The sequence below is a fragment of the Aphelocoma coerulescens genome, chromosome 1, assembly GCF_041296385.1.
Source record: "Aphelocoma coerulescens isolate FSJ_1873_10779 chromosome 1, UR_Acoe_1.0, whole genome shotgun sequence".
NCBI classification, from domain to species: Eukaryota; Metazoa; Chordata; class Aves; order Passeriformes; family Corvidae; genus Aphelocoma; species Aphelocoma coerulescens.
In genome coordinates, this window is record NC_091013.1 from 78,068,646 (window position 1) to 78,096,056 (window position 27,411).

Here is a 27,411-nt window from a genome sequence, read left to right on the forward strand (position 1 = left end):
AGGCCTCTTCCATGCACTAGCATAATTGAGACCTGTATTATTTTGCACGTCCTTTTCCTCAAATGTGATAAGTAGGTGTTCCTTGTCCGGGTACAGAGATTTTGTGAAACTGAATTCCGTATGCTGGGCAAAGCATTACTTGTCCTTGCTGGAGCATGGCTATTGGTACTCAGTCATGCAACAGCAGTTAGCTGAGATACACTGATATTACGTGGACTTGTCAACAAAAAAATTTTCTCTCTCTAAACCACAATATTTTTCCCATTTTCCTTTTGTTACAGACAATTTAATATGAAGAAAATGAAAATATTTCAACTGCTTTGATCCCAGGAGCAGCAGTGAGCTGAAGTATCCTGGAATTAACTCCTGGCACAGTGCAAGACGGATGTAGAAGTCCCACTGCTTGTACAGGTAATTCATCACTCTGCAGTCCCCAGCTGCAATGGGCATTTCAGGCTTATCTTTTTCCTAGATGGGTACATGGTCTTATCAGCATTTTCACTTGTGCTTATATTCCTCTCTGAAGTTTAGGCAATTGATATCAGGATTATATTGATTAAATTTTCAGTAGCATCACCGATGACCTAACCTAAATGACATAGGTGGCATTGCCTCCCACAGGCAATTCTCTCTCTTTGGGGAAGAGAGTCTCTAACTCTCATCACTCGGATGTCTAGGAGCTGTGATTGCTGTGCCTAAAAATAATGGAATAGAGCTGTGACATAGAAGTTAATCACCTTTATGTATAAAACTCATAGGCAGTGATTATAGACATCCATAAGAAATTTAAGAGGATCACAAAAGATACTGTTTCTAGACAGTGACGTTTAATGCTTTATTCTCCATTCTTAAATTGCACCTATACATGCAAAATAAAGTGCCAGCATCTCTCTCTGGTTTGCGGTTCCGACAGCTCCAAAATGCAGTTCCCACCACTTCTCTGTATCTTTTGGATCTCTAGTAGAATTAGAAATTAGTTTAGTGCTCCAAAAACACTGATATTTCACACAAGGAGAAAGTCACTGGCAAACTTTTAAAATAGTCTGTATGGCTATGAATGCTTAGTCTACCCTTTAATGCAAGGGCACTCACACCAATGGTCAAGGAAGTCCTTCTGACCCACTCACTGTGTTGCCAGATGAAAAATCATCTACACCTGGTGAGCTAACACAATGCTTATTCTTCAAAACCCACTGGTCTGTGGAAGTGCACAATGCCCATTGTGTAACAAGAACTGGAAACCAACCAGCCCCAGTTCTGCTAACTTTTCTAGGTTCACCAATCATTCAGGTCTGACTTTGGGATTGCTGACCACCAGGGACCACCAAAGAGACCCCCAGCACAGAAGAACATATGTGTGAAGGGGAGGGAAAATATGTCAATGATTTCAGGGAAATGACTATGACAGAGGTATGTTTATTCTGGGACAATCAATGAATATGTATGTAAAATACAGTATGTAAACAAGAGCTTTCCTGTACTCAGCATGGTATTTTGGAGGAGATATTCCCTCATGCCTCCAGATGAATAAATAATGCCCGAGTCTTAATATTGCGTTGTTGTTAAAGAGTTTCTTTTATTTTTACTGATTTTTGGTTACATACAGCTAGATAGTTGATGTTCACATCTCCCTCAGACCTGTCTTTTTATCCAGCTAGTGAAGAAGAGTACTGGGCTGGGATTATAACTTCTTGCTGGGGCTCAGGATGCCTTGTTCTTTCTGCTGTTGCTGAATTCATTTTTTCTGGTCAGATTTGGGACCAGTGTAAATTTGCTGAGTTTCACAGCAGACAGGCAAGAATTACACTAACTGAGGTCTGTCTCAGGCATGGACACAAAAAACCCCCAAACCCCCCATTCTATTCTGCAAGACAAAAGAAGCTGATTCTTCCTGGAGAGAGCCGGGTGGGAGGTTGAGGGTGCTTCAGGGGCAGAACAACCCCATGCTCTGTTAGCAGCTGAGCTAGAGAAGCCCTGGGTTGTCCATGCAGCCACATGCTCATGTCCCTTTCACACAGCCCTCAAGAAAAGCACAAAGCAGTTGGAGACAGCAGCCTGGAGACAGCCAAGCTTAGAGCAGCTTTCCTGCTCCTGGTGTCACATTGGCCCCCTGCAAACTGGGACAGGAGGAGCAGGTTCCCCAGGTCAGGGCACTTCAGAGCAGCCTTCTCAGACCTCTGCTCCCACTGTTCTCTTTCTGCTCTCTTTTGGCCACAGAGATATGGAGAAGTGACACTCATATCCTCTGCAAAATGGCTTGCTGACAAATGTGTGAGAAGGGCCAGTGGGGCCAGAGGCATGGAAACCAGAGGCATAGTGTGTGCCAGTTGGCTTAAATTCAAACCAACCCACTGTGAATGGAAAACTGGGAGAGAGTGAAGAGGCAAAAAATGGCTTAGTCATAACAGCTGAAAGGAATATGTGAGACCATCCAGAGCCAAAGCAGCATCACACATTTCCCTATCAAAGAGAGACAGCAACCTGCATCCTTGGGTCTTCTGCATCTTGCCCCTTTGGTATTCCCCCATCCAGCACATCAAGCAGAGGCAGATTCTCAGGGGTGAGCAGGCAGGTTTCACAGGCTGATTGCCTAGAAGTACTTTCTAACTGTGAAGAACACTCCTATCTTGTCTCTGGACTATGACCAAGGGCCCCACTTTGGCCCTTAACCTCCCTTCAGGGCTTTACATCTAGGCTATGTCTACATCTTATTGATACTTCCTGACTAGTCTCTTTTGAAAATCACAGATTTTCTTCTCATCCATGGGGTAGGAACCAGGGGTCACAGAATAGTAGAATGGCCTGAATTGGAAGGGACCTTAAAGTTCATCTGGTTCTAATTGACTGCAGAGACACCATTCACTAGACCAGGTTGCTCAGAGCCCCATCCAGCCTGTCCTTAAACACTTCCAGGGATAGGGCATCCACAGATTATCTGGGCAACTGTCCAGTGCCTCACTACCCTCACAGAAAAGAATTTCTTCCTAATATCTAGTCTAAACCTGCCCTTTTTAATTGAAAGCCATTCCCTCTTGTTCTGTCACTACATGCTCTTGTAAATAGTCTCTCTCCATCTTTCTTGTGGACCCCTTCAGGAACCAGAAGGCTGCAATTAGACCACCCCAAGGCTACACTTTTCCAGGCCGAACAATCCCAATTCTCTCAGCCTTTCTTTATAGGAGAGGAGCTCCATCCCTTTAATCAATCATCCTGGTGTCCCTTCTCTGAAATCACTCAAGCAGGTCCATGTCCAACCTGTGTTGATGACCCCAGAGCTTGATGCACTGCTCAAGCTGGGGTCTCACTTTTGTCCTCATTTCCAGTGTCACAGTGCCATGCCCTGTTGTCCACTGGTTGGGTTTTTCACAGTCACCTGCATGTGCCTCCCTTGGTTACCCTTTCAATTGGGCAATACTGCCTGTAAACATACAACAGGTGACCTCATGCCCCTTTTTTCCAGCTCCTCTTGTGCTGCTTTGCTTTGCTGAGCTGCCAGCTGTGCTGGTGTGTGTTGTCCTCGTGCTCCCCTGTCCTGCTCCTCTCCCTCATTCCAGGTTGTAAACTCTTTGGGGGATACACCACCTACAGCTTTGACAGTCCTTCAGCACAGTGGAGCCCAGGCCTAGGAATGTGACGACCCAGGTAACCAGCCCTCTGCCCTTCCTCATAGCTCATTTGGAGCTAAGCTGCTGTACCCAGCTCTTGCTTGGAGGTTTTAGAGCTAAATCTCTTTTCTAATTATAGTTCTATATAGAGTAGAATACTTTATTAGAATGAATAATGACCTGATTTCTATGTGCACTGCTCACAAGGGAAAGCACAAAGCCTGTCCTGCTACGTTCCTATAGGATCTGGTAGGAAGACTCCTGTCTAATCTTTGGCAAGTCTTACAGAAAACCTGCATTGCCGCAAACTAAGGAAAACAATGAATAATTCATTTCCTTATCCATTTCAGGATTGTTTTCTGCAAAACATCTATTTTAATAATTTATGTGATTTTTAGCTGCGCCATGCCGCAGATGCAAGAGTACAGAGGGGAGCCCTACTGTTTTGCTCAGTGTAGCCTAGAGGATTCATTAGTGCAGAATCTGAGCTCTCATTGGACCGAGTTCCAAGTGAGGAATGAGAGGTAGAAATCAGGGTGGTTAACAAGATTCAAAGTACAACAATTCTCTGAAAATCACAGTTCCAGAGGAGTCCTCCTGTGATGCCAAAATGGTCATATGTTGATGATGTCAAGCTTGTTAAGAGCCAGCTGAGGGATAGAGGGAAGTATATTCAGAGTTCTCGTATTTCCCAGTGTGTACACAGAGTTTCCCTATTTCCCCAACAGCACTTGCCAAAGACATGAACTTAACAGTAATAGAATTGCACTCCAGTTACTATTTCAGGCTGTAACTGATTCCTACCTCGAGTCGGATCCATCCAAGTGGCAGAGCTGCAGATTGAGGTTTCCTTTAGAGCTCAGGCAGGAATGACTACAATCTGCAATACCCCACTAGGGGACAACCCTGCAGTGCTGGTCACTCCTGTGAAGGGTCAAAAATCTCTGGTCACATTCTGACAAAAAGGGACAGGTCAGCAAATGACATGTTAAAAACTAACCACAATCCATGAAGGGAGGGATTAAGAAGGAAATGATCCCTCATAATGGAAGGCATTGTGTTCATGATGCTACCAGTGATTCTTTGGGTCAGTAGAGGTGGATCTGGGTTCATTAACCTGAGCATCAGCACTCTGTTCACATACATCCTGTTCCACCTAACAGCACTTACTTCAGCTGAGGATATGCTGAAAATGCCCTGCTTGCAGCAAAGTGTTTCAGCCTGCTAAGTCATCACCAGCTGTCTGTGCCCCACAGGGCACACAGTGGGCACAGGTGCTTTTAAAGATTGCTCTTTCATTAAAAAAGACAATAAATTAATGTCCTTTACCCTCTATATGACAGTAATTTTTCAATCGAGCTTCAGTGCTGCTTCGGGGAGCAGCCAGGAGACACAATTGTCCAAGACAAATCATATAGATAAGGTAGACCTTGTTTGCATCTAAAAATAGGATATAGAAATAACACCAGCGCCGTCATTTGAAAAAATACCCTCCAAAAGAGCCAATTAGAACAGCAGCAAAATTATTTCTCCTTGCCTCAAAGAAAAAAAAAAGCTACAAGCCAAGAAGTGTCAGGGAGCTGTAGGTAGCACTTGCTATCCTCCTCCTGGCTGTCATCAGCCCCCAGGCACAGATCCTGTTGGCTCTCACATCCCAGCTCCACAGATGCTGGCAGAGCACCAAGGTTAAAGAAGACAAGTCAGTGTCCACCTCTGTTGTTGAAGGAACCCCTGGTACCAATTTAATTACACATTAGCTGGGATAAGAAAATGCTATGGGAAGTGCCTGAATCTGTAACAGAGAGAAATATAGGCCACCCTTATAAAATTATGCATACAGAATTAAAGAACTCCAATAGTACATAGCCCTTTTTTTTATCCTGGCTTTAAACAGATCAAGGTAAATATTTCTGCATTTTAACACATTCAACCTTCCAGTATTATACTTTCATCAATTATAGTTTCCTCTGCTGACCCAAAGCAATACATATTCTGCATACCTTCAGCATGTTATCTTGAATTTTATACAATAAAGTAGCAGCTTAGACTTACAACACGGGTGGGCCTTTTTAAAATTACACCTGGGCTGTGTGGCATTGTCAATGTAAATTAATTACCTGAGAAAAATTACCTGTTAAGAAAGAAGATGTCCATTTACTTTACAGTCTGGGCAGGTAGCACTTGCTGCCCAAGATGCACATGGCCAGGCATGAGCCTGTGGGAGAGCTGGCTGGTGAAATGCAACAACCATGAAGCGGTGGAAAGTCTGTCCAAAGATCCAACCTAAACTGTCTCTATACTTAATGAAACCAAACTCTGCACCCTGCAGTGAGTATAAACATTGATTCTTCTTTATTGAAACAACTTTTTATACTTTTTCCCCCCATTTCTTTCATTTTCTCCTCCCTAGGGAAAGCAGCATCCAGTTGCTCACAGGTCAGTTTGGATCTGTACTAAGTGATAGTGTAAATTCTAATTTTTTTAAGAAAAGCTTGGGTTTGTGTTATGGTAAGAGGTCATTCCAGGGGAGGAAGGAGCGCAGTGCCAGACAGACATCCTCCCTCAGCAGTGCCCAGACAGTTTTAGGCACTCTCCAGGGATATTCTCTGCCCCAGGTTTGACATGGATTTTGGGAACAAGCATGTCACAGGCCAAAGCTGAAGCACAAGGGGGCAGGATGATAAGATTTGGAGGCACCAGCATGCAAGGGCTCCACAGGAGAAAGAATTTCACACTTAGCTTTATTAAATCCATCTTCCTGCAAGACAGGAAAAATAATCACCCAAACCAGTTAGATTACAGTGATACAATCTGACACAGAGCCAGATGACATTTTCTGATTTTATTTGAAGTTGACACCTTGAGACAAGGCATAACTGAGAGGATCAGAGCAGTAAAAAGGTAGCAGGCACCTTCCCTCCCTCCCCCACAACTCCATGAACTCCATTGCAGAGTATTAAAAATAAACCAGTGTAACCTAATAAATTGCAGAAGATTTTTAAGTCAGAGTGGGGCAAGGAAAGAAAGCGAGAGCCTAAAATTTGAAACAATGGAAACTGTTCCTAGAAATCTATTTTAGAAGCTTCAAGAGTGACACAAAAAGTCCTTAAGACCTAATGACTATAAAAAAATCACTTTCCAAAATCAATGGTATTAAGTTAAACATGCATAGTTTTTATTCCTTGTATTCTCATGCAAAATATGCTAATATTTCCAGTTCCATAATTCCAAATTCATTGGAGAAGACTAATTATTGCAACAACCATAGAATTTTGCTGATTAACTCCACAATGAGTGCAAGTTTCCAGCTGTGTAGAGAAGTGCTGACCCCCAGCTTACATTTTAGCGAAGAAACGAGAGGGCTTAAACCCAAGGAATTTCCCAAGAAGTTGAAGTATTCCAATTTCTTTATTTTTTACTTTTTTCTTAACAAAGTGATGGCCCAAGCAGTAACTAAAACGATATAAAGCACCTTATCTGAAGAAGCTGCGATCACACTTCAGACTTGGGAACACCACAGAGCTGTTACATCCCATTTTACCCGATCCATTACGCAAAATATTTTTCCTCTGTAATACTGCATCTCTCAAAAATAAAACCCACAGTGCTTCAGTTTAGAATGATGTATAATTTATTCATATAATTCACAAGTAGTTGGACACTACTCAATTTAATCTCCATATGCAAGTGATTTACACAAACATATAATACTAAAATTGATTGCTTAGAAGGTAAAAAATACCATGGGTATGAAATGCCATGGTAGATGTTGTTCAGTATACTACACAATCTTAGTGTCAAACACTTTTATTCATTTATGGTTTTAGAAAAAAGGCAGTTTGCCATTTTACATTTTTTTTATAAGTAGTCTGGGAAACACAAGCAGTTTTGTTCTAAACCTTCTAATTAATTATTTCTCCCAGCTCTTAGGAACTGAATTGACAACCAAAGCAACATTTTCAGCAGTTCAAAGAAAAAATACATATTTTTGTTCCCCTGAATTCACCAAGCACCACGTGACCAAATCATGTTGCCTTCCGACGTGTGACACAAACCACTAACCTCTGTATACCTAAAGGAATGTGCAGGAATCTGGACCATGCTTCAGCATGGTGGTGTTGGTAACAACAGCCTGATGTTATAATTTTGGCCCCTGCCAGTATCTGGTAGTTGTGAGTGTGTTCACAGTTCACTGTATTAGCATCACCAGACCATTTGGTATTCATGCATTTGTTCGTAATTCTGCATAAACTCCTCTCACTGAAACTTGTATCTCATAAGCCTCATTAATTTTGCATTAAGCATATAATGGCTGCATGGAGAAAATTGGACTTTAAAGTGTTTGCCTGCATTAGATTAAATTACATTATCTTCTAGATGAGGTCCAAACATATATTTTGCTTGAAATGCCAGTAGTTATCTTAAAACATACCGAGAAGTTAAAAAGCTTTCACAATACAAGATCCAGCTACTTATTCCACATATACAAAAACACTGCTAGAGAAATACAATTCAATTGTCAATGCTGAATTATGAGGAAAGTCTAAAAAAATAGAAAAACTCTGATATCTGGACATCAATTCAGAAGGTAACACTGCATAATGAGGCAATATGAGCACCCATTTAAAATGAAAAATCCCCAACAAGAGAAGCATAAGGGGATCATGTGACAAAAATAGATGAACACTGCGCCAAAAACATGCACACGATTGCCATGGTCATTTCAGTATGCTAGTGATGGTCTAACAGTGATCTAAACCAAGAGTGAGACAGTGCTTCCAAATAAAATCAACTGAGTAACTACATATTGATTAAACTTTCTGATGCAGCAAAATGAGGACACAGAGCCATCTCTGGGTTCTGGAGCTGTCTCAAGATTCGCTTGTAAAATTTCTCTCTGACACGATTGAATTCCATTATGTCCAGTGGATCCTCATCAATCCAGAATTTGTGGAATTCATGCATTAAGTAGCCTACAAAATAATAAAAAGGAAGAAGAGATAAATACAGCATATAAAGATGACATATAAAATTAGAAAGTAGCCTGGAATTAACTATTAGGATTTGCACAGAGAATCCTGGTCACTGAGATCTGACACCTCATGACACTGTGCAGGAACAAGACTGAACCTATTCTGGACAACCCCAAAATTGGATGAATATTACACACACTGGCAGAACTTCTCACAATAAACACAAGAAGTCACTACTCATCCTGACATATGGATTCACGAATTGAAGCATAAAACCAGGGAGTATAAAACCAGGGAAAGATGTTGCAGGTGCTTATTATAATTTCCTTGCCTACACATTGAAAATATTAGAAGTGTTACTCCCACTGTGCAAAGAGGAACAGCAGGCCTCTGCTGTAGAAGGGATGCTCAAATACAGGGGAAAGAGCTGTCAAAGCATTATTTTGGCAGGGGAGCTGCAACTGTGCTGAAGGGTGGAGAGTAACACTTGAATGTAGATGCAAGTATCATATGGCAGTTGGATTAAAGAGGAAGCAATATTCAGACACTCCTTAAAGCGCATTTGCTTTCTTGTTATTATTTAAAAAAACAGGAAGGTCATTTGTTAAGGCACTTAGTGCATTTTTTTGTTTGTGTTTCTTCACTTGTTTTTCACCTTGGTTTGGTAGTGGCCTCCATCACAGCTAAGAGCTGAATCCAAGCATCCTAAAGACAGGAGAGGGAGACTAGCCTTACAGTCTCTGTGCTGTGTCAGCAGATTTTATTTCTTTTTTTAAACTATGGGCAGTACAAAAAGTGTTAGCAGAGCACCAGTTATGCCTTTCCACCCCTTGCCCCACACTCACACCCAGCACTTACAGAACGTCTGCTGGAAGTGAGTGAGCGTTGGTGCTTCTGGAGCAACGTTGTAGAAATGGGTCTTCAGAGCCCCACTCACAAGCAGGTTGTATGCAAGGTCTGTTATGTTAATGCCCACGATAGCAAAAGAGTAGCTGTAAGGAAAAGCAGCAACTTCTGTTGAGAGCTCACCTTCTTTCAGCACATTTTAAGAAATACTGATGACCCTGATGTTGCAGATTTCACGTTACTGAGATGTGTTAATTCTCTCCTTTGTGAGTTTCCAAGACGTGTGTGGGGTGGAAAGCAAAGAAAACATTTATCCTGCATGCTCTGTACAGCATTTCCCTTGGGAAATACATGGTCACAGTTAAAACAGGAATTTCATCACTGTGCCAGCCATTTCAGCGGAACGGTACCGATTAATTCCTACAAAATAGGAACAAGCACAGATGTCCCTGTGCTCCTGCACTCGCCTCTTAAACAGGGCAAGGACTCCACACGGTGGCCACAGCTGCAGGGTGACCCATCATTTGCTATTTTTAACTGCTGGAGTTTCCCCTGGAACTCATTACCCATAGTTAGGAATATCAGGTTTCAACAACCTGTCCTATAAAGACATTAAAATGGCTAAAAAGCTTGTGAAAAAGATCCAGCCAAGCCACCTCTAATTTCTTCCTAAAAGAGAACTAGAGACAAAGGCCAGAAAACAGGCAAAAACCTAAATCAGAGCATGCTGGAAACAGAACCATGAAAATCAGGCTCATTAAGCAAACTCTGTCCTGCTAAGAGATATCAACAAGTGAAGTATATTTAGGCACAACAAAGCTCAGAAACTGGAAGTTAATTTGTGAGGCTGGTGCAGAAAGAACTTGACATTTCTAGCAGTGATTATTTCCCAAGAAAGCATGTAAAGACTCACATGGACATTTAGTGATAAAAGTAAACATGCTTGGATATTCGTTCTCAGCTAAAGACAGCTGTCTTCTCTAGACTGTCCTGGGTATTTTTTCAACTACCTCTATCAAGCAAACCAAAATATTTTCTTTTTCTTCAACCTTCTTTTGCATTTCAGGAGGAAAAAATAAAAACAGAAGTCCAGAAGTTAACTTCAGAACGAGGCCTAATGGCAAGTTTCACAGAAAAATTAAATACGGGAAGTAAAATCTTGTATTACAGATTTTTAGATGCATTCAGAAGGAACATCCAGTTCCATACTCATGAATAATGCAGCTATACCAAACCCACTGCTTAAGAAAAAACCCACACTACTGTTTCTTCCCTATTATGCTTTCCTGAAAGCAGTTCTGAACCTGGCTTTGACAGCAAGAAGTGAGACTTCATCATGTCATGTTCTAAGAAGAATTTAACAGATATTAATCACTGCACTATACATAGCACACAAAGTTGCTCCTTGTTACAAAATTTTGGGGTTATTTTTTTCTAAATGTAGCTTGAACTTTTTCTCCTGTAATCTTTGATCAAAACCAAGGTGTGGTCAAGACAGCAGATATTCATATGCTCTCAGAAGTTTCCTTTATAAAGTAACCAGGAAACACCTTTTGCTCCTCAAATATACAGCACCATGGTTACCTGATTTAATTTGTAGCAAATTAAAAAAGATCTTTAAACTTACCCAATTGCCTTATCGAACTTTTTCTTCTCCCATTCAGCTTTGCTAAGTTGGCTGAGAAAAAAAAATAATTAAAATCGAGATATTGCCAAGCATTACTAACTGACAAATATTTTCTTTCCACTTTTCTAATGTTATAACATTGACTGAACATGGTATTTTACCTTCTTTTATATGCCTAGTCCCATTTAACACTGCTTCTGGCTGAATGGATTGATATAAACAGACTTGAAATGGGTGACTGGTTTAGAGCACTGCCAATAGACTTGTCTCACCATTACAAAATGCACCTACGTCAATGCTCTCAGCAAAAGCCCGTTGTTTTCTGAATTGACCACAAAGATGATCCACCTCAGATAAGCTTGAGCTGTACAAAAAGTTGAAATTACATTTAACTAATCCAAGATGGCTTTAGCTTTTTTGTGTTTTCAGAGATATATGTTATACTCATCACTGGAGGCATGATCCACCTGAGGCAGCAAGCATGAAAATACTCCTCTGACAGTAAGTTTTTATGACCTGCCAAATAGAAATCACTCAACAGTCAAAGATAAGGAAGAGTGTTTCCTATTTTTTGGCACAATAATGCAGTGCTTTTCAAGGACACAGAAAACGCCTCTCTTAAAATAAAATTAGTTAGGGAACAGATTGATTTTAAACTAAATTTCAGATCTTCAATGATTTAAAAGAGCTGTGTGATCCAACCAGTCAGCCAACATCCTGCTAACCAGATTTGAGTCTACTGAAATAAGCAAGTTTAGCAGAAATCATTGCCTGCATTTATAACCAGCTAAAGGCAGGCACAGAACTGACCCTAACCAGGGTGCTACAACCTTGACATGGCTGTGGGAGTTTTGCCTTAGTAAGGCAAATCTGAGTTTGCAAGCTTTAGGTCACAAATTATAGACAGCTATGTGTGAAAGCATTGTTCTTAGACTATTCTTGAGCTCAACAAGTATATACTACACTAAAAACAATTCCCTGAGCTTCAAGTAAATATAGTATATAAAAATTGTTGTCATTAAGTACTTAAGATGCTAACAGATTCATACCCATCGTTTCCTGAGGGTTACTAGGTGGCATGCATGAGGACAAAACTTCAGCTCCTAAATAGCTTAGCATACAGGAATACACTATTCTTTCCTCCTCTAAAATCTGAACCATCTTTGTAGGCTGTGGTATAACATCAGTTAGAAAACCCCAGGTAAAGACCCAATAATAAAGGTGGCACCCATAGGATGTAGGCAAGTGAAACAGTTCAACTGAGATAGAAAATCCACTGATCACGATCCCATCAGAAAACACCACAGCTGCTAAGCAACCACATCAGGAAGATCACCATGGGCACCACCTGCAGCATCTATCTTCTACTGAATGCTCTGTCAAGGCATAGAAATTGCACATGCTCACACAGCACTCCAGGACTGCCCTTGGTAATCAAACTGGCAAACGAAGAATACCAACATGTTCCAAGGGCTTTTTGTCACAGAATTACCATTAGGAACTCAACAAAAACAAAAAACAAAAAAACCCTGAGGAGATCAAAAGCTTCAGGATTTAGGTGTGAACCAGCTTTATGGATATCTAACATTACTGGCAGAAAAAAAATGTCTTTTAAGGCAACTGATTTCTAACTGGCTAAGAGGCCTCTATCTCCCCAATAATTATGGAGTAAGTATCTTACAGTCAAATTACTCACAACACAGTTTGTGACACTTGAAGATACCTGATCTCTTAACAGTCAGGACAATGGAGTAGCCAGATTGGAACCATCATTAGTCAAGGTAGACAGGGTATGTGACCATAATTAAAGGGGCTTTTCAGCTCTGCTAACAAATATTTGGCCTAGACTACTTATGTTTATCAAGTCAGCCACTTTAACTACAACAAGCAGGATGGATTTCATTTTTGATATACAAGCATGCTCATATATACCCAGTGTTCCACCCCCAGCTATGGTTGGGTCAACTTTAAAGAAAAGAATATGGATCTCTTGGTGTTGCAACAAAGACTTAGATTTTATAACACACCAAATTGTAGTCTGATCTTTATTTACATGTAGTGTCTCAGAAAACTTAGAAAAAAGAAAAAAAAATACCTTAGTTCCTTCTTAGTGACTTCCCTTTATTATGGAAAAACACAAACAAATTAAAAGAAAGGTAAATAAAAATACAAAAATCACTTGAAAACAGAAGTGATAACATTTAACGCTAAATTTAACTATTTCCAAGATTCAGAATACAAGTGTGCCCCTTGCACTTGATCAACTTTCAGGATCAGTACTTTAAAACAGACAGCATGTTGCCATACCCATGGATATTCCCAACAAAGAGAAAATACCCCAGCCCCCTTCCTCAAACAGAGCCAGCAGAGTGCTCTCTCAAGTTATTGTTTCTGGTCTCAAGCATTACCTGTATTTAGGGTGAAGAGAATCAGTGAGAACTTGCTGAGCTATCTCAGTGTCCCATTCAGCAAAATACCTGCAGACATATATATTTAGGGAGAATTGTTAAAAAAAACCAAAACAGCAAAAAAAGCATCTGAAGTCATACTAAGTAGTCCATACACACCTTTTTAAAGGTCAGTGCATGTGTCACACAGTATGAGTAGCATTTGATGTGTTACACTCATTAGGCTGCCACTCAGACCCCCAAAATGAAAGATTAAAGCAACCACAAATGACAAGCGCACTCCCATAGGAGTTTAGTGAATGTGCATTACCAGAGTTTCCTTTCTACCAAGCCTACACAAAATCAGTTGCTTATTACTAGAGCATGTTGGGTGCTGAGCTAAAGAGAAAGCAGCTCAGGATTCTTGATCTGGCAGATTCATTAAGCAAGAGGAGTCATCACAGAAGACTAAGAAATTAAATACATGCTAGGGATTAATTTCAAATGGTAGTTCAAAGCCAGAGTCGAGAGTCCAGATCCTCAACTGAGATTTACTAGAGAACAACATATGGACAGAGGATGATTTATATCCTTCAATCTATAAAAGCAGAAAATATTTCTTTTTCGCCTCAGAAGGAGAAGTTATTTTACCAAATGTTTCCAAGTTATGTAACTACCTGCAGCAAATGCAAGGGCTGGAGAAAATAACAAGCATTAGTCAATTCCCAAATTACAAAGCACAGCTATGGCATTAACACCTGGTGTGTGTGAGTTGGAAGGAAAAAGTGATGTAAACTCACTGCTCACTGCTTAATTTTGAGTATCGACAGAAATTGAAGTAGTATTCAAACTACCTAAGTGGGCCATCAGTGACTGCATATCAAGTGTTTTGCTTATGAATTCAGCATGAAATTCCCAAAGAAAGCAGCTGAGCAGTAACATAACCCTCCCACCTACATACTTCCAGGGCATTTTGTTTAGGGAGATCTAGGTACTGGTGAAAATACACTTTACAGTTTCCTTCTCGTAGGAAGAGAGTGCTAACTTACTGTGTCACAGAGAAACTAAAAAAGGAGCTTAGCAAGTGGTATTACAGGGTTGAATTACGAGTACTGAAAGAAAGAAGACCACTTTGAGAAGAGAAACCCTCCAAAAATTAGGCTAGCAAATAAATTCTTTCATTTTCTTAATATGAAGTCCCTAGCACTTTTATAAGTTATTCCCACAGATTTGCTAAAATCTGCAAGTAATGCTGCTTTTCATGACTTCAGACACACATAAACCCATCTGCACAGGAACATACTTACACCAAGTTATATAAGCCGAGGAGACCCATTCCTCTAAAGTCTGTTTTAGGATCGTCACCTTGGAAACCAATTTCGCACCATTGCTTTGAAATCCGAGCTTTCAGTGGTGAATTCGGCTTCAAGCATTTCCACAACTAGGAAGATTACAGGTAAAAAATAATTAAACTTCCACACAGTACACCTTCTTTTTTTTCCCTCTTTTTAAAGCAAGCTAAGTTCTGATTTAACATCATTGCATTGTTATCCCAGCAACCCAAACACAAAATCAAATGAAGTTCCTCTGTATGGGGGGGTGGGGGGGGAGAATCCCAAGCCACTCTGAAGTACTGCAGACATTTCAGCCCTACAAGGCCCTTCTGGCCTTGTCAGCTGGTCTAACATCTCACACAAAGACTTGTTTTGCTCATGCTTTGTGCATCGAAGTGGTGTCTGCCTCCACAAGCACAGAGACAGGAATGGCCTGGAATTTGGTTGTAAATCACTGACAGAGCAGCAGAGCAGCTTTGAGTCCCTGAGGCTCTGCAGCAATCTTTTCTCTTTTGCAAGTCTCTGGAAAGGTTATAAAACAAGAGAGCTGACTTGGCTACCACAGTGTTGAAGAGCAAATTGGAGAACATAAAAAAAAAAAATCCATACAAGGATAGCATGTGCACCACCATATTTAACTAAGGGAAGAATCATTCATTGATCTCACATAAAGAAATGTCCAAAGTGACTTAACAAGCCACACCATCAGCTGGAATAAATCCATTTAACTGCACTGGTCCAGCAACTTTAGTGCCTAAGTATCATGTTGCTGTGCACCTGAAAGCAGCCTAAATCGACATATGACAAATACATACCTTTATGCACACCTCATGTGCCATATCACAAACTCACCCTTTCTGAAGTGTATTAAGAAATCAGAATTTAGAATTAAGAAAGTGTATTAATCACCAACCATGAGTTGGTGAGTATGGCCTCAAGAAAAGCACACAAAGCCCACCCAAGGGAAAAAGCTGTATGCGCGTTTCCCAAATAAAAACAGAAATTGTTTTAATTTTAGCAATTCTAACTGCATTTAAATTAAGTGCCCTAGGAAGGTTAAAACTTTAATGATTTCACTTTGTAATGACTGCATAAAGCATCATTGTTTAAACCAATGTTCATCCATCAATAGTAAACACAGTATTAATCATTAGTCCAATCACATTAAGTTAATCTTTCTCTCATTCATAAAGTGCTCTCCTGGTAAACATGAATAAATGATAGCCATTAGGAACCTGAATTACCCATTGCAGAGATCACTTAGCAGAGTATATAGAAGGAATGAAAACCAACCAGCCACAGTGAGGACTGGAAAATGAATTAAACCCTTGGACATATTTCCATTTGACATTTGCAAAAGCAGAACACCTACTGTAAACAAGTGCTAATACGCAGGTGAAACTGATACTTTTTTCAAAATTACGAGTTTGCATAACGTTGCATAAGCTACACTGTCTAATCTCTTCTCAGACAAATGCTCAGTTTCTATTCAGCTTTTATGCTCATGCCATTATGATTTTAAGGCACTTACATGACTATACATCACTGATGACATGATTCTCAGGACCTTGCCCTCACAGGCTGGGTGGCTGGGAGAGACTACAGTCAGCTCCTTGGTCCTCCTCACCTATGATCCCACCCTCAGACCCAACTTGCTCCCTGGGCAGTGTAGATTCCCAAGGTATTTAGGAATGCTTTGCTGGAGCCAAAGGCCCTCTTTAATCTGCAATGAGGTGCCTGCTATTTTCAGGGACCTACACTGTAGGCTGGCACCTGGATCTCTCATCTCCAAGACACAGGCTTCCTCAGTGGATAAATCTGTGTGTCCCTTTATTTAAAACTCACTCTATTCCCATACATTTGTGCATTTGGCTGCACAGGGGCAGGACGTGAACAGGAGGAGCCCATCTGCCCAAGTCTACCTGATGGTTAGCACACTCCAGGGCAGCTCTGGATTTTGACCACTCCTTGGTGACACTCCCACGTCCAGCAGCGGGCAAACCTTAAAGGCAGCTTTCCAGACACCAGAGGGAACCCTGACCATCTGAGGCATTTTTAGAAGTAGTTACTTGCATTTGACAGTGCTTGTATAATGTGCCTACTGGGATTTTTGGAAGACCAAGTAACTGTGGTAAAATTTCCAGAAGCTCTCACTGTAACTTGTGCAAAGCCTTGCACTGCAAGCTAGAGCATAGAAGATGTCTTCATCATCATGTGGTATTGTCAAAGTTTTCAATATTTTTGGTTTAAATAATTGAAAAAGAAAAATCCTCACAACCAAACAGGTAGTATGTTTTTATAAGAACTCTGAAAATTCTCTAAGAAGGCCTTTTGCTTGTAGCTAATAAGCTCACTACCACTTTTTCTATGTTTCTTGGCATTCCTCTGAAGCATCTTGCAATAGCGGTGGTTAAAACCGGGATCAGGACCAGGGCTTGCTATTAGACTGTTTTCCAGACCCTTTATTCTTTCCTCAGTTTCCTTCTAATATAAGAACTCTCTAGCTCTTCCTCTGCTTATGGCTTCAAGAAAAAAAAACAACAAACTTTTATTATCTGTTCCAGTGCAAGGCTTTCCTGAAAGCATGAAGGAAGTAAAACCCATTTGGTAAGGATTTCATAGCTCTGCATGTCTTATCTAAAGAATCGTTTCATTTTGTTTTCATTCGAAAATATATTTGGTAACTATAAATGTGTAAGTCATCAACTCCCACTCTTCCATTCCACACAATGAAAAACAGATGTTTGCCACTGGTAGACACTGCCCTCAAAAATACAAGAAATCAAAAAAATAAATTTGTTATTTGGTTAATAGAGAAAAATATCCTTCTTGTGTTGGAGAAAGGTGTACTGAAGTAGGACATAAAGCTATTTTCCCAGAGCTCACTGCAGAAAAGTGCTCTAAGAGTTGCATATCCAGTGCCTAGACATAGTCCAACCAAGGGAAATTCATTCATCAGCCGGGGAGTGAGCTGCTTGCTTGGCAGGTGATACACCCAGACCAGATTATAATGCTATGTAGTCTTATCTTCAAACAGGTACATGATGGAGGAAGGTGACAATAGCTCTGGATGTTTCAAATAGGTTTATGAACCAGGCTTGGGAGCTGACATGAATACAGGATGCCCTCTAAGTACCTCTCCAGCGCCTACCTTCAGGAGCATTTCCTCGTGTTGCGGATTCTCTGAATCGTAAGGCTCTCGGCGCAGCTTCTCGACCTCTGCAATAAGGTTTCTGTACCCCACAATCTGCAGCAGGCATGCCTGAAGAGATACTCCCAACCTGAGGGTGGGAGGAGCAACATACTCCAACTCAATCATGTATGGCCATGAAACAGCGCTACCATGTACACACACAGTTGATACACATGACTAGTGTTACATCCATGAATTGATAGTCTAACACTTCAATTGCAACGGGAGAATTTCCAAGAGATCAATATTACATTAAATAAGGCATTGTGAAAGGCATAGTCTCATTTAGTGCCTTCCTTAGATGATAATACTTGGGATTTTTTTAAAACCGTGAACAGCAATTTTTCACGCTGAAATCCCATAATAATTATACACAGCAGCTTTGAATGCCTGTAACAGCACATTACTGAATCTTTCTCCTCATTCCAAAGACAGCTTCTCAAACAATTCTCTGGGATCAGAGATGTGAACTTGAAAAGGGCTGAGGGGGGAGAAAAAACTCAGCAAAAAGCAAAAATAATCATTTTGCTTCTGTGCCACAAAAGCTAGCATAAAGAAGCTAAAACCCCAAAGTAATATAGTTTCAAAGATCTGCCTCCAGGCACATTTGGCTTTTGTTTCATGTTAAGAAGCATCATAATGGTTCTCTTTTCATTATAATGCCAATTTTTGTGTTTCCTTTTTACATTTCCTGATGCATCATCAAAAAAACCAAACCCAACACACATGAAATAACTACCCTCAAAAAACCCCAACCCAAACTTAAAAAAAAACCACCAGAAAACCCTGCACCAAACAACAGCTTTACATTAAGATTTTATAATACAAAATGCAAGTCATGCAGTGTGCAACTCCCATGCTCATAGAAATATATGCTATACGTGGGAATAAGTCCTTTAATATTTAATAATGTCTAAAATTATTTGAACACCCTAGTATGAATTTGGAGGGCAAGCTAAGAGTGCACCCTTATTCCTCTGTGGAACACAGGCTGCACTGGTATTAAGTTGCACAGGTTCCTCATCTGTCATGTTTGATGCACTGAAACATTTTGTTTATTCGGTGATACTCTTAAATTTTCTGAACAGAAGAATTTTCACTGCTTATCTTTTGAGGCAGGTCTTGCTTGTCTAAATTGATCTCCTTCTATGGCAAGGTGACCTGCCTAGTGGATGAGGGAAAGGATGTGGATGTCATCTACCTGAACTTTACTAAGGCCTTTGACAGTTTTCCTCTGCTGGAGAAGCTGGCTGCTCGTAGCTTGGGTGGGTGCACTGTTCACTGGGTAAAACACTGACTGAATGACCAAGACCAGAGAGTGGTGGGGAATGGAGTTACATCCAGCTGGGGGCTGGTCACAAATGGTGTTCTCCAAGGATCATTTTGGGACCAGTTCTGTTTAATATCTTTATCGATGATCTGGATGAGAGGACCAAGTGCATCCTCAGTCAGTTTGCAGCTGATACCAAGTGGGGCAAGAGTGTTGATCTGCTGGAGGGCAGGAAGGCTCTGCAGAGGGATCTGGACAGGCTGGATCAAAGGGCCAGGGACAATTGTATGAGATTCAACAAGTCAAAGCTCTTGGACCCCCCATGACAAGAAAGACATTGAGGGGCTGGAGCGTGTCCAGAGAAGGGCAACGGAGCTGGGGAAGGGTCTGGAGCACAAGTGCTGTGAGGAGCAGCTGAGGGAGCTGGGGGTGTTTAGCCTGGAGAAAAGGAGGCTCAGGGGGGACCTTACTGCTCTCTACAGGTGCCTGAAAGGAGGCTGTAGCCAGGTGGGGGTCAGTGTCCTCTCGTAAGCAACAAATGACAGTACAAGAGGAAATTGCCTCAGGTTGCCCCAGAAAAAGGTTAAATTGGATATTAGGGAGAATTTCTTCACTGAAAGGTTTGTCAAGCCCTGCAACAGGCTGCCCAGGAAAGTAGTAGTCACTATCCCTGGAGGTATTTAAAAGGTGTGTAGATGTGGCACTTAGGGACATGGATTAGTGATGGATTTGGCAGCGCTGGGTTAACTGTTGGACTTGAGGATTTAAAATCTTTTTGAACCTAAATGATTCCATGGTTAATCTACAGAATCAGAGATGTGAGCATTAGTCCATTTCTCACGCTGCAATTTTATCCCATTTGAGGCTATAAACCTTTCAGACAGAAAAAGCTGCACAGCATTTTCCATCCTCCTTTGCTGTTTGTTTTTTTTGGTATGGTTTTTTTTGTTTTGTTTTTTGGGTTTTTTTAACATGCTTCACTAGCTATAGCCTCCAATTTTACAGAAAGGCTGCTTTTCAGAGAAAGCTGAAAAGCCTGACAGACTGTGATTTGCTGCAGAGTATCACTAAATTACAGCCATCATTTTTTTAACTTCTCTATAGCCTCAGAATAGTTTAGAGCAGCACAACACAGGCTGTGGCAAAGCCGAGCAATTTTATATTAAAAAAAAAATGTTTTTAAGATCCAAGGTGCACAATACATTCAAAGTAAACCATTTTTGCACTTTATCTAAAGGCAGTCAAGAGCTCCATGCAATGTTATTTGGGTGAGGGGATGGGGGTCGAATGAACTTTCATTTTCATTAAGGCTTTGTTCTTCTTGCCAAACACAGGATGTGGGTGAGCTGCTGATGTCCCACACCTGCTCCTTGTCATCCTTGTGCTGGCTGTGGCAGTTCTCACAGCACAGGAGCAACGTACCTGGGCTTGCACCCGCACTGTTCTTAGCTCCAGGTGCTCCACCAGATGAAGGCAAGCCCAAAACTGGAGCTGGGGAACTAGATGATCCTTAAGTTCCCTACCAAACCCAAGCCTTTCTGTGATTCTATCTCTGCTTCCATAGTTAGTGTAGACTGCACATGTCACCACCAGGTTATTCAGCCTACCTGGTCCTACTGCTAAATACACACTTATCTGAGAGGCATTGATAAAGGAAAATTACTGTGGGCCACGTCCTCCCCTTCAGATCACACAGCCTTCAAAAACAGCCCAATGCAGGCAGCCCTGGGATGCTAGTTCAGCTCTGCAAAGATGCCACATTAACAAAAATGACTGCATAGATTTGCAGAAACACATACAGTATGACTTGTTCCCTTGTCCTTACCCCAGGAGATTTCAAGTCTCTGCTATTCAACACAAGGCCAGAACTTCTAAACAAGATGATTTGGATGCAGGTTTTTTATGTTCAAGAGAAGGCAAGGCATTGGATTTTCCTTAATCATGTCTAAAGAAACAGCTGACCTGCTTTTGCTCAAATTTCTCCAGAAAACTTCAGTATAAAATAAATGGCTCAAATGTAAAATTTCAGTGCAGATGTCTAAAGTTTAGCAGAAATATGATTAATTTAATATAAGGACCAATTTAGGGGCAGAGTGTGTACCTATGTATGCGGCATCATACATAGATATACATCATTGCACATTTCAGGCCCCCATTCCTCACTGTTTTAAAAATATATTTTACCAGACTGAAGGGAGTGCAAGGGGGAAAGGGGATGAAAGACTCAAATGCAGTAAAATACTGAGTGCAAGGGTTCTAGTCTAAAAACAATTAAGCATTTTCCCTGTGCTAAGCATATGAACACCACTGGGATCAGAAAAGATAATTCAGGTGATTTTGTGTTTGAGTTGTTTGGGTTTTTTTTTCCCTTTGTGTGGTATTTAAAAAAAAATATTATTGTCAAATCACAGAATGGTTTGGGTTGGAAGGGACCTTAAAGTTAGTCTAGTCCTAACTCCACTGCCATGAGCAGGGACACCTTCCACTAGATCAGGTTGCTCATAGCCCCACTTAACCTAGCCTTGAACACTTCTAGGGATGAGGCATCCACAACTTCTCTAGGAAACCTGTTTCAGTGCCTCACCATCCTCACCATAAAGAATTTCTTCCTAACATCTAATCTAAACCTACTCTTTCAATTTGAATCAATTCCCTCTCGTCCTGTCACTACAGGCTTTTGTAAAACTCCCTCTCCAGCTGTCTTGTAGGCTGCCTTCATGTACTGGAAGGACAAGATCACTCAAAATATAACTTAAAGTTCAGGGTCCTGATTTCAAGCAAGGAGAAGTCATTTGCACCTCTGTTCTCTCTTCTGAAGGACAGCATTTCTTCAGAGGCCAAAGGCATGCCATGAGGAGAATCAGAGGGCGGTCTCTGGTGTCATACAAAATAATAATTTCTTGTTTTCTCCTGAAATCATTCCATCCATTTTCCCAAGGATCCAACACTGAGAAGCTAGTATTTGGATCATCCTGATTGCTAAACATTGCAGGTACTGATGTCCACAGGACAGGCTCTGAGCTGTGCACATTTACATCCTGCAGTTTTTCCTCATATGTCACCTTCACTAATTTTGCCATTGCTGTTTTTTTTTTTCTATATTTCAGCTATCAGCATCCTGTGTAACACAAGAGTACCAGTGCTGTGACACCCTCCTCAGATGGCAGCCTCTCAGAAAGGCCTCACATCCACTTGAAGCAGCTGGTCTTTCATCCCTCCCTTTGAACAGCACGTGGGCAGGGCCAAGAGACACCCCTGGAAAAACTCTGTGCTCATTTCCAGAAAAAATTCACAGGGCTTCTCACCTATGACAATGAGGGGTTCTCTTTGTTTTGTTTCTGTTATTTTTCCCCTTCTTTAAATGTTGGGTTACCATTTTTAGACTTCTTGATAGTGTGGTCACCATCACAACAGCTGTCTCTCAAGTTAGAGAGATGCACAGTGCACTCAATTTCCTTTATGATCAGTGAAAACTCATTTTAAGACTACCCAGTTACTGGCCTTTTTACTGAGGGGGGGAGGGCTGAGAGGGAGGTTCCTGTAATGAGACAAAAAAAAATCATAATTTTCCAACTTAGCTTTTGGGTTTTGTTGTTGCAGCTAGACCTTGGGACCACCTTACCTGTTGATGCTGCTGACCACTTAAAGAAAAGTAGCTATCAATTTATGGATGCCCATTTTTAATTATGTATGTCAACTTCAAGCTTGGGAAGAGGAGTGAACCTCAGACTGATCACCTGCCTAATACAGCTTTCAACTTACCTCCTAGTGACTCCTGACCTAGACATCTTGTGCCTTAAGCTAGGAAATGAGAGGTAAGGCAACCACAAAAGTGTTATCATCTACTCTTGAAATACACACTTGTAAATTTAATGGTTGATTGTCAATCTTGTCTTACAGTAATAAGTATCTTCTTACAATAATAAATATAAATAAATATAGTAAAAAAGTGATGTTATATCATTAAAACTTCTGTTTGGATAATTAAAGGCAGTTTTAAAATGCAAACCTGTACATGTTTGTATCAGCTAAACCAGGATGTTTTCTTCCCTACTCAAAAGGCCACATACAGCCTTTCTAAGAAGCCATCCATCACTGTCCCTGCCTGGTCCCCTGGTTTGGTGGTATTTGATCCCGGGGGAAATGACCCCCATAAATCCATGCATTGACAATATACTAAGACAGAACCAGCTAGGTAAAAAACTTGGGACAAGTCACCATAAAAAAATCATTCATTCTTACATTTGTTTTTTTACGGCAAAGCTAAAATGAGAATTTTATGCTGAGAGACAGGATTTGTCTTCAAATTGTGTGCCACAATAACTATGGAGAACCAGTTCTCCATGGACCTAGGCACTGAGGAAATCAGTAATTCCCACTTGCTCTGTAAGGAAACTATAAACTTACTGTGGATTTATATCTGGATTAATCCTTTTCAGCTCCATGATGTCATCTATTGTTTTTTCAATGGCATCAGGGTGAACATTTACTGATGTTTGCAGCCGCTAAAAAGAGGTTTGAAACACATTAATTCCTTTAGAAGCTATTACTCAACAGAAGTTAACAATGCTAAATTTGATACCCGAAAGCTTCTACATTAAGAGCCCAGAAGACCCAACTCAACACGTGTGTATCTTTCCAAACTATTCAACCCTACTGACTCATTTCAGAGCACTTGCCCAGTAAGAGCTTGAGTCTCTTGGCCCTTGTAGTCAGCTTATTGCATTTCTGTGGTAGCTGTCAGTGAAGATGATCAAAGGCCTCAGTGCAGATCAAGAAGCAGCTTCAGACCATCCCCCTAATTACACTGGAATTTCTAGCCTTCATTCGACATTCCCTCTCTCCACATGTTGCAGTAACACAGCAAAACATTCTTTCCTTTCTTTCACACATAATTGCTATTTGTAGAAATGACCCTGGAAGTTCAGTATTCAAAAACCAACATGCCATCTGAAAATTTAAGAGGTTCAACTTTCTTGTGCTTTGTCTCAAAACTACAGACTTGCTTAAATTCAAGCTTTTCAATAAGATTCTGCCCTTCTGTTTGTGCTAGAAATACATTTAGAAGTACTATGCTGAACTAAGAGCTCCATGACATCATTTTTGCTAATGCTGAGGTAAGCTTTGCAACATCACTGACTCTTGTGACAGAATTTAAAGGCTGAAGGATGCTACTTAACATATACACAAATGCCTTAGAGAAGAACTTAGGTTAGCATAACCACTAGTACAGTAAAAGGATGAAGTGAGAGTGAGAGAGGCTTGTCCTCATTAATGCATTTAAAAGGAAAGGAGGGAACAAAGTTGGGAAAGTTCCTTTCCAGACAAAAAACCTGACTTTTTTCTTCTAAGTTTGCAAGTGACTGACTGCAGATTACAGATATTCTAAGACAGGATGAGAAATCAAGCCAAGAACCCTAGATTACTACACTTCACTCTCATCACCTCCACCAGGGCAAATTTTTCCCTTGATTCCATCCTTGCCACGGTGGGCCTGTCCCTGGAACACAGGACACTCTACTTGACTTTACAAGATCAACTGCTATTGCAGACACAAGACCCTCTTCAGTGGAAAATGGTTTTAATGTAAAATCATATCAAATCTTAAAGTGATTTTTTGGGGTGAGCAAAGAGCAGACTAAACAAACCAACAGCACAGGACACCATAGAAAAGGTGAATAACGAGATCTTTCACTCACCTTGCTTTTTGAACCTTTCAGGGATGCCTCTGTAAGGGAACAGTATTTGAAAGCATCATGTCAGACAAGCATTTTTACATTGGATCAATTTAACAACTTACTTCTGATAACAATGGCATGCTATTTTTGGCACATGCAGAAAGTTACAAAGGCGTGCAGAACTAAGTATTTTGCAGTTACCTATTTTCATAGTTCTGGCAGCTCCAGGTTTGGTATTGTAACAGATCCTTTGCAATTCACATTGACCTGTTAGTTTCCTGACCACAAATTTCAGGCAGCGCCACAAGCATTTGCAGTAGAAGTACAGGCATACCTGGACAAACATCCTGGCAAAAGAAGAAGACTGAAAATAAGAGTCTGGAGCAGAGTTTATTTCAATCTGTTCACCACCCAAACAGAAAATACTTCCTCACCCCAAACTCCCATTGCCTAAGGACACCTTTAGAGCAAAAGCAGCAAACACACTACAAACATTTATGCCAGTAAATGTTAAATGGTGCTTTTTAGTATTCTCCAATGAAACAACCCACACAGAAAGCACCACAACTACAAGCACAGAACAAGTAAACTCCAGAGGTTTCAAAAGAGTACTTACAGAAAACTCTTTGTCCTCCTAACATAAAAGACTGTATAGTTCCTACCAATGCTTTGGGGAAATAGGACTACATGAGCAGGCAGTACAGCTCACCCTGATACGATGGATGCTGAGAATCCAAGAAGACACTACACCCCAGCTTAGTTTTGCCTCAGCAACCATCTGCTCCAAGAAGAGTGGTTAGTTATCGTGAAAAACTTGACATGCTGAGAGCATTCATGTCAGGTCCCCAAGAATGAAAATTAAGGCAATCAAAGCTTCCTCCCTTTCAAAAGAAAAGGTGCTTAAGGACCTGCCCTGAGGATTGCTAATTCTTCCCAAGATCAGCTGTTACACAGCACTGATGCTGCACAATTTCTCAAAGTATAGAACTGACAGTAAGCCAAGAAAGCCCTTATTTAGCTACTGCAACTAGTTGGAGCCCCAGCAACAGAAGACAGACTTTGACAAACTGGATGTATTTCAGTGGAGATGGTAGGGCTGGAGCACAAACCCTGTGAGGAGAGGCTGGGAGAGATGGGCTTGTTCCACCTGAAGCAGAGATAACTTCAGGGGGATCTAACAGCAGCCCCCACTGCCTGTGGGAAGATCTTGGAGGAAACAGAGCTGGGCTCTTGACAGTGCTGCAGGGCCAGTAGACAAGGACAACCGTCCTAAGCTGAAACACAAGAGAATCAGCTTGGCGAAGAGAAGCTTTTTCCCCTCGAGGACAGTCAGGTAGTGGCACAGGCTGCCCAGAGAGGCTGTGCAGTCTCCTTCCTCAGTTTTTTAATCCTTGACTGGAAGAAGCCCCAAGTAGCCCAGTCTGGCCTCAGTGCTAACCCTGCTGTGAGAAGGAGGTTGGACCAGAGGCCTGCTAAGGTCCCTCCCAGGTTCAGCTGGGATCCTACAAAAGCCCACGTACATAAGAAACACTCTATTTTAAACTTGGTTAGCATTGCATCTGCTACCAAAGCCCACATACTGCTACCCCAATTACACAACACACCCCAAACCCATACTTTTAATGGGAAACAACTTATTTGGAAATATTTTATCTTTCTTGTTTCTCTGGCTATGATGGCACAGATCCTGCCATGTTACCCAACTATCTGTCAACCTCCTGGGGTGCACGTGGATCCACCCACAGTCCCTGGGTTCAGAAACACATCCCATAAAAGACAAATTGCAAAGAACTAACAGTAGGAGCACTGCCATTTGGTCCTGGTCCTTGGTTACAAGTGGTTCTGCTAGAACAGGGGGATGGAGTAGATGACCACGTGTCTTCCAATCTCAACCTCTCTGTGATCATATTCTGTGATTATATTATAATAAACATCAATACAACTTTGATATGCTAGTTTGCCAATAAATATTCACAAATAGTTTGGTCCATTATGTTCTAAGCTTGTGTGTATGAACATTCATCATTAGCCAATTATTTTCTGCTATTGATGCTTTCAAAGGACAGTTATTTCTTAGGAGAATCTATTATTCTTTTCAATAGACTGCAGTGATTATTTCAAAATTCTGAATTCCAGATACTCAAATCAGTTATAAATACGTATATGTATGTATGTAAAGCTTGAAGAGCTCCATCACTTGCTAAAAACTTCCTGAAGGGCATGGTATAGAAGGATGTTCAAGGAAGGGAAGATGAATTAACGCGTGTTAATGTCCACACAGGAGTTTAATCTGCTTTATGTTAGCTTCAGCTTAATCATCTTTGAAGGGGGATTAAGCTATGGGAACTAAAGACATTTTATGTCTAAAAGGAAAGCATCCACACAAGTATTTAAAATGCTTTAAAAGCATCCACTTTATCTTCACACTTTTAGTTAATTCACTTAGTACTCCCAAATGTCTGCATGCAGGCAAACCTCCTTGGTTTTATGCAACAGGA

The 27,411-nt window shown here is 40.9% G+C and overlaps 1 protein-coding gene across 2 annotated transcripts in view; it reads right to left on the bottom strand.

Moving 5' to 3' along the window:
* Positions 1 to 7,218: 7,218 nt before the first annotated feature.
* ELMOD1 (ELMO domain containing 1) overlaps positions 7,219 to 27,411 on the bottom strand; it is a 43,358-nt gene continuing 23,165 nt past the window's right edge. The window contains exons 3-12 of one of the 2 annotated variants that reach the window (XM_069014453.1): positions 25,115 to 25,260; positions 24,935 to 24,963; positions 23,643 to 23,740; positions 17,924 to 18,053; positions 14,746 to 14,879; positions 13,460 to 13,528; positions 13,147 to 13,170; positions 11,052 to 11,102; positions 9,437 to 9,570; positions 7,219 to 8,578 (exon numbers count right to left, since the gene is read on the bottom strand). In XM_069014453.1, the coding sequence (XP_068870554.1) occupies positions 8,406 to 8,578; positions 9,437 to 9,570; positions 11,052 to 11,102; positions 13,147 to 13,170; positions 13,460 to 13,528; positions 14,746 to 14,879; positions 17,924 to 18,053; positions 23,643 to 23,740; positions 24,935 to 24,963; positions 25,115 to 25,260 (988 nt within the window). In that variant the 3' untranslated portion in view covers positions 7,219 to 8,405. The remainder of the gene's footprint in view (positions 8,579 to 9,436; positions 9,571 to 11,051; positions 11,103 to 13,146; positions 13,171 to 13,459; positions 13,529 to 14,745; positions 14,880 to 17,923; positions 18,054 to 23,642; positions 23,741 to 24,934; positions 24,964 to 25,114; positions 25,261 to 27,411) is intronic. The other variant, XM_069014462.1, reaches the window with a different exon arrangement.